Consider the following 10,370-nt stretch of genomic DNA (forward strand, 5'->3'; position numbering starts at 1 on the left):
CCCCGCCCCGCCGCGCCCCGCCCGTGGCGCCCAGGTCTCTAGCGCCCCCGCTGGACGTGAAGCGCAGCGGCCTGGGGGCGGAGTCTGGGCGTGGGGGCGGGACCTGTTGGTGGGCGGGGTTTGTCAGGGCGGGGATGGCCCCGCTGTGGAGCCACCCCACTCGCGTTGTGAGGCCCGGAAGTACTGTGGAAATTGTTTTTCTCTTTCAAAGGCTCTTCTCACCCTAGCCCTAGGTGTGAGCACATTAGTAACTGTCTCAAGCACTGCAGGGTAAGTCCTCAAAGTGCATAAAGGGAACTGAGGCTGGGCGATTCTGAGGGGGCTGCTCCACGCCCCAGGCCTCACAGTCACCTGGGTCTTTGTGCCACCAGGCAAGTGACCAGACCAACGACACCTGCTGTAGAACTCTGAGCACATTTTGGTCCACGTTGCCTTGGCACCTGCTAAGTCAGTGTTTTTTTGTTTTGATTTTAGTAAGTACCATAGATTCTGAGTGATGTGATAATATTGCATAGGGTGCATGTTCTAAGTACTTTGTGGAGTGCTTGGTGGAAGAGTACTTGCCTAGCATGTGCAAGGCCCTGGGTTCTATTCCCAGCATTGGAAGAAAAAAAAAGAGTATTATTTTTGTAAGAAAGTACGATAAAGTAAGCTAGGAATGGTAGCAACAAGCCTATAATGCCAGGGCCTACACAGGAGTTGGAGGCAGAAAGGTCAGTAGTTCAAGGTCATCCTCAGCTACATTGCCAGTCTGGGCTACATGAGACCCTGTCTCCAAACAAACAAAAATAGGCAAAAAAAAAAATTAAAATACATTAAATGAAGCATAATTCTTACTGGAGCCATGTTTTAACCTCAGAACTGGAGGTGACCCACCATCTTCATCTCTGCTAAACTGGGGACCCATCACACCTAGTGCACAGAGGATGGGAGGTGTTCGTGGCTCAGGAGCACTAGGGCAAGCAGGAAGAACCTCATAGAGGAAGGGGGAACCCCACATACACTTGGGAGGGGCCCTGGGCAGGCTGCTGACGCTCAGACTGAGGAGGAAGTGAGAGAAGAGAAGGTGCAGCAAGGAGGTGAGCTGGGCTGGTGGGGCTTGGGGCTGGGTGGGGTACAGGGGCCTGGCCTTTGTGGCACATCAGGGCCTAGCCCACTCCCTGATCAAAGCGGGAGGTTAGATGCCCTGAGACCCAACCCTTGACCTCATGGCCAAGCCTGAGGCTGGGGACTGCGGGCTGAGAGCCCTGGCCACAGCCTGGCAACTCCCAGACCCCTCACACAGGCTCTCTTCCTGTCTTGCAGCCTGTTGCACTGGGGTGTAGCGTGCCATGGCCCAGGCCCTGGGGGAGGACCTGGTACCACCATCAGAGCTACAGGATGACTCCAGCTCCCTGGGGTCCGACTCAGAGCTCAGTGGGCCTGGCCCATATCGCCAGGCTGACCGCTATGGCTTCATTGGGGGCAGCTCAGCAGAACTGGGGTAAGTGAGGTGAGGATGGGGAGGAGGAGATAGCAGGATGCACAGACTAAGGGTGAGTTTGGGAGTGAGGCCTCCAGCTTCAAGGATCTGCAATGGGTCTGGCTGTAGGGACTGGCCTAGAACTCAGCCAGTGGCTTTCCTCAGAGTGCTAAGGTAGGAAGGGTAGCAGAGGGACCAGGACCGTCTCTTGGTCTCTTTCTTTTACCCCAGGGTCTGTATCTACCCTTAGAGCTGCAGCTCTTTGTCCTTTTCAGCTCTGGCCCAGGAATCCCAGGTCCAAATCATAGAATCCACACCTTTTCATTCTCTTTTTCCAGGTATAGACAGGTAAAGAAGTCTAGACAGAAACTTGCTCCAGGTCACACAGCAGTTCAGAAAGAGAAGCAGATTCAAACTCAGGACTCCTGCCTTCCAGGCCCAGGGCATTGGCCAACCAGCTTCCCTTATGGATTGTCTGGGTCCCCATCCTGGGTGATGGGCAACCAGCCCCTCCCTCAATACACACCTTCAGTCTCTCTGCCTGTGTTGGAGCCACATCCCCTCCTTTAACTGTGACAACCCTTGGCAGCTTCCAGGCTTCAGGGCTCCTCAGAGATCCTCAGGGCCAGGGCCTGGGTTCTCTCTGGTAGCCTGGAGTGGGAAAGGGTAGGTTTTAAGAAGAGGCTTCCAGGGAATGCCGTGCCATATGCCCCTAGGCCAGGTCACCCCCCTGCAGACCTCATCCGCCAGCGAGAGATGAAGTGGGTAGAGATGACCTCTCACTGGGAGAAGACCATGTCCCGACGGTACAAGAAGGTAAGGAAAGAGAGGGCCACTCCCACTGGTCCCCACAGCTTCTCCTTTCCCTCCTGCTCCCACATCTTGGGACAGTTCACCCTTTCTCTGACCTTGGTCCCTGCCACTCAAGTGAGCCCTTGGCCCACGGGAGGCTGTGCTTGGGACTTGCTACCAAGAGCAAGAGCGGCTGACCTAACAACTTCTTGTCCTCACTGACAGGTAAAGATACAGTGCCGTAAGGGTATCCCTTCAGCCCTGCGGGCTCGGTGCTGGCCCCTGTTGTGTGGGGCCCAGGTGTGCCAAAAGAACAACCCTGGTACCTATCAGGTGAGGAAGTTGGCAGGGGCCCTGCCTCCCCTTCTCAGAGCTCCTTGACTCCCTGAGCCCTCGAATCTACTTTCCTACCACCCATAGGAGCTGGCAATGGCCCCTGGAGACCCCCAGTGGATGGAGACCATTGGCAGGGACTTGCATCGCCAGTTCCCTCTGCACGAGATGTTTGTGTCACCCCAGGGTCACGGGTATGAGGCTAGTGATACCCATGATCACAGCATGCTAGATGCTCTAGCCCAGTTCCCTACTTCAGCTTCATATCCTTGGCCCAGGGAGACTGTAGCCTGGGCAGGGCCATAGAGGGCAGGGAAGGGGTATCTGGAAGGCTAGCCCTAATGGGGTCTTCTTGCACAGGCAGCAGGGGCTCCTGCAGGTACTCAAGGCCTACACCCTATATCGGCCGGAACAGGGATACTGCCAGGCCCAGGGTCCTGTGGCTGCTGTGCTTCTCATGCATCTGCCCCCAGAGGTGAGTGACTTTGACTGTGTTCTGAGACCATGACCCTCGGTCCCTAATGACCCGGGCCCCCAGTGATCCTGAGCTCTTGGACCCAAGACCCCCAACCCCAGGTACTCTGACCTCAGGAACCTGTGGTCCTTTACTCCCAGGCCCTAGTTTAGTAACAAGAGCATTGGGTTCACCAGTCTCAGAAGCCTTTAAGCCTAGTGTCTTTGACTTCAGAACCTGGAACTTTGAGACTGACCTTTACCTCAGTGATCTGGGGGTCTGGAAGTTTGTACTTTGACCTCTGACTACAGATCCTGAACCCTGGGATCATGCCCAGGTTGGCCATGAGCATCCCCATGTCTTAGAGTTTGTGGCATTGAGGGTCTAGGGCACCATGGCCCAGGTCCTGGGAGGACCCCAATGACGCCAGCATTTTAGGACATAAACTGAGACCTTCCGAACTTTTTTTTTTTGTCTTTTTGAGACAGGGTCTCCCTGTAGCCCCAGCTGTCCTGGAACTCACTATGTAGACCAGGCTGGCCTTGAACTCACAGAGATCCGCCTGCCTCTGCCTCCCAAGTGCTGGGACTACAGGCATGCGCCACCACGCCTGGCTCCTTCCCAACTTTTAGAAAACTATTTTATTTATTATTTTATGTGTATGAGTGTAATGCTTGCATGTAAGTAGATGCATCTGCGTTGTGCAATGCCCGAGGTCAGAAGAGGGCGTTGGGTCCCCTGGAACTGGATTTACAGCCAGCTGTCAGCTGCCATGTGGGTGCTGGGAATCGAACTCTGGTCTTCTGCAAGAACACCCGGTGTTCCTAACCGCTAAGCCATTACTCCAGCCCCCCACTTTTTTTTTTAAAGACAGCGTCTCCCTGTAGCCCCAGCTGGTCTGGAACTCACTATGTAGATCAGGCTGGAATCAGTCTCACAAAGATCCACCTGCCCCTGCCTCTGCTGGAATTAAAGGCAAGTGCAACCTTCCCAGTTTTTGCCCAATGAATTTCAAACATGTGACCTTCAAATCCACCTCAAGCCCTGTGACTTTCAGCCCCTCATTCCTATTTTAGGCCAGGGTCTGAGCAGGGTAGGAGGGGTATGGGTCCATGTCCCTGTGCCTGTTCCCTATCCCTCTGTGGTCCCTTCCTTAATGGGCCACTCACAGACCTCTGCTCTGCCCCCAGGAGGCCTTCTGGTGCTTGGTGCAGATCTGTGAGGTCTACCTCCCAGGCTACTATGGGCCCCACATGGTGAGAGGCTGGGTTGGGGGCTGAAAAGGGGAAGTCGGGGCCTGGGGAGTGAGGGGTCAGAGGCCTGGGGTTTGGGAATGGAGGCTTGCAATGCTGGCTGGCCAGACTGACACACCTGGCTGCAGGAGGCTGTGCAGCTGGATGCCGAGGTGTTCATGGCCCTGCTGCGGCGGCTGCTTCCACGTGTGCACAAGCACCTGCAGCAGGTGGGTGTCGGGCCCCTGCTCTACCTGCCTGAGTGGTTCCTGTGCCTCTTCACCCGATCACTGCCCTTCCCCACAGTGCTGCGTATCTGGGACGCCTTCCTCAGTGAGGGTGAGTTGGGGCGCTTGGGAGGTTAACTCTGTTTTCTGAATTTGCTCTGCTGGTTGAATTCTTGGCCCCTTTTGGAGCCTCATGTCACATATCCTTGGGTGTGTCTGTGGAGAAAACAGCCCACCTCATTGGCAGGACACTAGTATAATGAATTGGAATCTCTGCTTTGTCACAGGACCACTGTGGGAGGCCCAGTGCTGCCTGGGGCAGGGATGGGATGGGGAGACTTCTGAGGGAGGTCTGTGGAGCAGGAGCTAGGATGGTCGAAGTACACATTGTGGAATCTGAGTGGCTGAGGTCGTGCAAGGATGATGCATGGTCCACAGTGGTAGGGGGAGCTATTTCTTGGAGCCTGGGAGCCCACAGGCTCTTCCTGAGTGGGCCGGCACCCCAGGGAGGCTGGCTCACAGCTAGCATGTGAGACCTTCATCTGGTAGGGGTGGGGCTGGAAGGCGACAGTACCCAAATTAAGAAGACATTTATAGAATGTCATAAGTGCCATGAAGAAAATAAATCAAGAGATGTGACAGAGTGTCAGGAGAGCGGCAGGAGGTGGCTGCTGTTTTTAGTGAGGTTTCTGGCTGCTCTGTGGAGGAGGTAAGCTTGAAGGGGAGCAGGTGGAAGCCAGAGGCCAGGAAGGCCACTACAGGCATGGGGACCAAGCCACAGCCCACTCAGGTGACCCAGGCATTGAGAAGTAAAGGCAGAGAAGGGGATGCTGGGGGCTGAAAGTGAGAGGGGCATCAGGGAGGAACCAAGCTGGACTCTGGGTCTTTCGAACTCTACTGTGTGCTGCCCCCAGATGTCCAGAGATTGCACCCACAACCAGGTTGAAGCCTGGCCCGGTGATGCAGCACTCAGTTGATAGCGTGCTTGCACAGCGTACAAGTAGCCCTGGATTCAATCCTCAGCACTGCATAAAACCGGGGGCATGGTGGCACATGCCTGTAATCTCAGCACTTGGGAGACAGAGGCAGGGGGATCAAGATAATCCTTGGCTATGTAGTGAGTTCAAGGTCAACCTGGGCTGCATGAGACAGTCTCCAAATATTGTTAAAGAAGAAAACCCTGCCACTTACCTTAGAGCTCCAGCCTCAGGTATCCACATCGCATGTGTCACCTCCCCTCTAGCCTCTGACCTCAAGAGGCAGGACTGATTATGGTGGCCTAGCTGATCCCTACCCTCTCCTCCTGAGGATAAGTACTGGATAGGCTCCTTTAATGGCAGTGATGACATTAGTGATGGTGATTGCTCCTTTGCAAGTCACATTTGTCACCAGGTCTCACTGGTTCCCTGGCTGCCCATAGAGGTTCAGAAACTGCCAGAAAGGAATTGTGGGGCCCTAGGAATGGCCAAGGTCACCGTGTGTGTGTGTGTGTGTGTGTGTGTGTAGTCTATATGTGTCTGTGGATGCATGCCATGTGTATGTGCTTGGTTTAGGAAGAGAGAAGCTCTGTCCAGAACCTTCCTAGAACCAGAGGCTGGCAGATTCATGCTGGAAAATCTGTACTAGGCACTGACCCAACTATTCCTCGAAGAGACAGGATGGTGAGGCCCAGAGAAGGCTTGGCATGAGACTGTCAGGAGCCCCTGGCTCCTGGCTGGCTGTCCTGCCTGGAAGTGTCTGGCATTCTGAGACCAGCTTGGCCCCTGCAAGGGTCCTGTGCCCCCACATTGCAGTCTTCTTAGCAGGCATGGTAATTCACACCTGTACACCTGTAATTCCAGCACTGAGGCTCAGGAAGAAAGATTGTTCTGCCTTTTTTTTTTGGTCTTTTTGAGACAGGGTCTCCCTGTAGCCCCAGCTGTCCTGGAATTCACTGTGTAGACCAGGCTGGCCTTGAACTCACAGAGATCTGTCTTTTTGAGACCAGGGTCTTCCTGTAGCCCCAGATGTCCTGGAACACACTATGTAGACTAGGCTGGCCTTGAACTCACAGAGATCTGCCTGCCTCTGCTTCCCAAGTGCTGGGATTAAAGGAAGGCATGTGCCACCACGCCTGGCCACAGAAAGATTGTTCTGAGTTCAAGGCTGGACTGGGCTATAGAGTGAGACCCCGTCTCAAAAATACAAAACAAAACAAAAAGCCAGGTGTGGGGGCTGGCAGGATAACTCAGTGGGTAAAGGTGCTCAAAGGCTAAGTTTGACTCCTGGGTTGCCTGGGTAGAAGAGAATTTACTTCCACAAGATGTCCTCTTTTTTCTCCACACATACACTGTGGCATGCGCCCCCTACCCCCAAATAATTTTTTTTTTTTTGGTCTTTTTGAGACAGGGTCTCCCTGTAGCCCCAACTTACCTGGAACTCACTATATAGACCAGGCTGGCCTTGAACTCACAGAGATCCGTCTGCCTCTGCCTCCTCAGTGCCAGGACTAAAGGCATGCTCCAACAAGCCCGGCTCAACTGACTAGTTTTTTAAAAGCCAGGTGTGGGGGGCTGGAGAGATAGTTCATCAGTTAAGAATACTGGGTGCTCTTGCACAGGACCTGGGTTAGGTTCCCAGCACCCCCATCGCTGCTAACAATGGCCTGTAACTTCAGTTCCAGGGGACCTGACGCCCTCTTCTGGCCTCTATTGGCAGTGCATGACATGGGTGCATTTACAAGCAGGCAAAATACTCATACACCTGGCTTTAAATTTTGTAATTCTAGTACAGAGGCAGAGGTAGGAAGATTGCAACTTTGAGGCCAGCTTGGTCTAATAGTAAGTTCCAGACTAGCGTGGGCTAGAGTGAGACCCTGCCTCAAAAAATAAAACAAGGGTGTGGGTGGGTTATAAGGGGTGCAGATAGGGGAGGTCTAACCATGATTAAAATTGTGAAATCCACAAAAATTCAATAAAATTAAAAAATAAAAATAAAATAAGGGGACTGGTCATGGTGGCGCATGCCTTTAATCCCAGCACTTGGAAAGCAGAGGCAGGTGGGATCTCTGTGATTTTAAGGCCAGCCTTATCTAATAGTGAGTTCCAGGCCAGTTGCAGCTACAGGGAAACCCTGCTCAACAACCAAAATAAATAAATAAAAATTAAAAATAAATAAAATGGGAACTGGAGAGATGGCTCAGCCATTAAGAGCACTGGCTGCTCTTGCAGAGGACCTGGGTTCGGTTCCCAGCTCCCATATAGCAGCTCTCAACTGTCCACAACTCCAATTCCAAGAGATCTGATGCCCTCTTCTGGCCTCCACAGGCACTACCCACACCTGGTATACTTGCATATATGCAGGCAAAACATTCATACACGTAAAATAAAAAATAAATTAAAAAAATAAAAAGAGCCGGGCGTGGTGGTGCATGCCTTTAATCCCAGCACTTGGGAGGCAGAGGCGGGAAGATCTCTGTGAGTTCAAGGCTAGCCTGGTCTACCTAGTGAGCTCCAGGACAGCTGAGGCTACAGGGAGACCCTGTCTCAAAAAGACAAAAATAAATAAATATAAAATAAAATAAAACAAGGGATGGCTCAGCAGTTAAGAGTGCTCACTGCTCTTCCAAGCTCGATTTCCAGCACCCGGAATGGGTAGCTCACAACTGGCTTCCAAGGGCACCTGTACTCATGTACACACAAATGCATAATTAAAAATAAAATTTTAGTTTTTTGAGACAAGTTCTTACTATGTAGCCCTGACTAGCCTGGAACTTGATATATAAACTCAGCTGGTCTCAAACTCATAAAGATCTGTCTGCTTCTGACTCCTGAGTGCTGGGCTTAAAAGCTTGTACCACCACACCTGGCAAAATTAAAAAATTAAAAAAAACAAAAAACAAATCAGAGGCTGGAGAGATGGCTCAGCGGCTAAGAGTACTGGCTGCTCTTACAGAGGACCCAAGTTCAGTGTCTAGCACCCATGTGATGGCTAGCAAACATCTCTAACTTCAATTCCAGGAGATCTGATGCCTACTCCTGGCCCCTGTTTTCACTGTATGACATGGGTGCATTTACATACATGCAGGCATAACATGTAAACACATGAAATAAAAAATAATTAAACCCAAATCATTGTGGTGGCACAAACCTTTAATCCCAGCACTCAGGAGGCAGAGGCAGGAACATCAGAAGTTCAAGGTCAGTTTCAGCTACATAGAGAGTTTGAGGCCTGCGTTACTTGAGACCCTGTCTCAAAAAACAAGCAAAATACATGTCAGTTTTCTTTGGTCATTTCTCCTAGCTTGAACTGGGGTGGGGTGAGCTGTGGTCTGGTGGAAGGAATATATCAGAGGGCAGGTTAGGGGAAGAATCAAGGGGCCAGCTGGCCCCCAGTGAGTGAGCAAATACCCTCCCTGCAGGTGCCAAGGTGCTGTTTCGAGTGGGCCTGACTCTGATGCGCCTGGCTCTGGGCACTGCAGAGCAGCGCACGGCTTGTCCAGGGCTCCTAGAGACACTGGGGGCCCTGCGAGCCATCCCCCCTGCCCAGCTGCAGGAAGAGGCCTTCATGTCCCAGGTGGGTAGCCCTGTCAGCCATCTTCAATGGCCCAGCCTATTGAGTCAGCTTAGTTCCTGCCCTCTGAGCTGTAGAGAATATGAAAACCTCAGGCCTCAAGTAGCTTCCTTTGGTTCCCAGCAAAGCTGTCTGTCTCTCAGCCCTCAGCCACTTCCTGAGGTTGTGTACTGCCTGCCCCTTGGTTACCTCAAGGCTTCCTGCCCCCACCCCCACCCCCTCTAGTCCAGGCAAAGTCAGCATCAACTGTTCCCCACAGGTGCACAGTGTGGCCCTGTCTGAGAAGGACCTGCAGCGAGAAATCAGGGTCCAGTTGGCCCAGCTGCCTGAGTCATCGCCTGGGCCATCCCCTCAGCCACAGGCCCGCCTTCCTGGGGCCCAAGCCATCTTTGAGTCCCAGCAGCTGGCAGGGGTTCGAGGAGGCACCAAGCCTGAGATACCCCGAATTGTGGTACAGCCCCCTGAGGAGCCCAGGCCACCCCGGCGCAAACCCCAGACACGTGGCAAGACTTTCCATGGGCTCCTGACACGGGCCCGGGGGTCCCCTATTGAGGGGCCCCCCAGGTCCCACCGAAGCTCCACCTCTTTCCTGGACACTCGCTTCTGAGGGTGCCATGCACTTTCCTGCCGAACTGTGTGACTCAGCTGTTCCCAATAAGGACCATGCATTGGGGGGTGGAACGCTCCCCACCACTTTACAGACTGTCAGGCACTAAGATAAAGGAAGGTCACTGAGTGGGGCTCGAAGGGAGACAGGCTGGCCAGCCATGGAGCTGTCTGGTGCCTGCCATTGTCAACACCAAAGCCAGCAGTGAAGGAGTGTGGGCGTGAGGCATCTGGCTGGGCTAAGGGACCCCCAAGGGCCCCGGGGTGGGGGCTCAAATAAAGTCTAATTGAGCTGATGTCTGGATAGGGCAGCCCTCTACCCTGGACTTGCTGCCATGTCTCCTCCTGCCCCCACCCACCCTTCCTGCCCTGACACCGCAAGGTTGCCCATTGGCTGCTGGGGAAGGTGTTTACAGGCAGTAGGAGCCAATTATAAGCCAGCTTGTCCCAGCCTCTAGGGGACAGGTCAGGATTCTCTGCCAGAAGAGGGCTCTCCAATGACAGCTGTGCTCAGGGGGTACTCCAGCCCCTCTTCTTTCCCTCTTTGCCTCCTTCAGATGGCTCAGGCTTCCTTTGGGTAGGGGGACTCTAACCTAAGTTGGCCTTCCCACCCATGCTCCTGGTCTCATCTGTCAACAAGAGCCAGGCCAAAACAAAGGCCTAGTGTGTCCAGGACAAAGGAGAAAGGTCCCGAAGGCCCTTGTCCCTCCCTA

General features: G+C 53.4%; 1 protein-coding gene across 3 annotated transcripts; it reads left to right on the plus strand.

Moving 5' to 3' along the window:
• Positions 1-132: 132 nt before the first annotated feature.
• On the plus strand, positions 133-9,977 carry Tbc1d10c (TBC1 domain family member 10C). 3 transcript variants are annotated; one of them, XM_008822887.3, is made up of 11 exons: positions 133-270; positions 860-1,079; positions 1,306-1,483; positions 2,179-2,278; positions 2,480-2,587; positions 2,675-2,781; positions 2,948-3,062; positions 4,232-4,297; positions 4,423-4,612; positions 8,900-9,054; positions 9,311-9,976. In XM_008822887.3, the coding sequence occupies exons 3-11, from the start codon at positions 1,332-1,334 to the stop codon at positions 9,656-9,658; spliced, it is 1,341 nt and encodes a 446-aa protein (XP_008821109.1). In that variant the 5' UTR covers positions 133-270; positions 860-1,079; positions 1,306-1,331; the 3' UTR covers positions 9,659-9,976. The 3 variants fall into 3 exon arrangements, with proteins under 3 accessions (XP_008821109.1, XP_029414381.1, XP_029414382.1); XM_029558521.1 differs by lacking the exon at positions 860-1,079 and having other exon boundaries at positions 166-270; positions 9,311-9,977; XM_029558522.1 differs by lacking the exons at positions 133-270; positions 860-1,079 and having other exon boundaries at positions 1,461-1,483; positions 1,801-2,278.
• The last annotated feature ends 393 nt before the right edge of the window (positions 9,978-10,370 follow it).

The sequence above is a fragment of the Nannospalax galili genome, unplaced genomic scaffold, assembly GCF_000622305.1.
Source record: "Nannospalax galili isolate Female #2095 unplaced genomic scaffold, S.galili_v1.0 scaffold89, whole genome shotgun sequence".
NCBI classification, from domain to species: Eukaryota; Metazoa; Chordata; class Mammalia; order Rodentia; family Spalacidae; genus Nannospalax; species Nannospalax galili.

Coding starts and splice junctions, on each gene's coding strand:
- Tbc1d10c (XM_008822887.3), top strand. CDS start 1,332: ATGGCCCAGGCCCTGGGGGAGGACCTGGTACCACCATCAGAGCTACAG. Junction 3,063..4,231: donor TCATGCATCTGCCCCCAGAG/GTGAGTGACTTT, acceptor CTCTGCCCCCAG/GAGGCCTTCTGGTGCTTGGT. Junction 4,298..4,422: donor GCTACTATGGGCCCCACATG/GTGAGAGGCTGG, acceptor ACCTGGCTGCAG/GAGGCTGTGCAGCTGGATGC.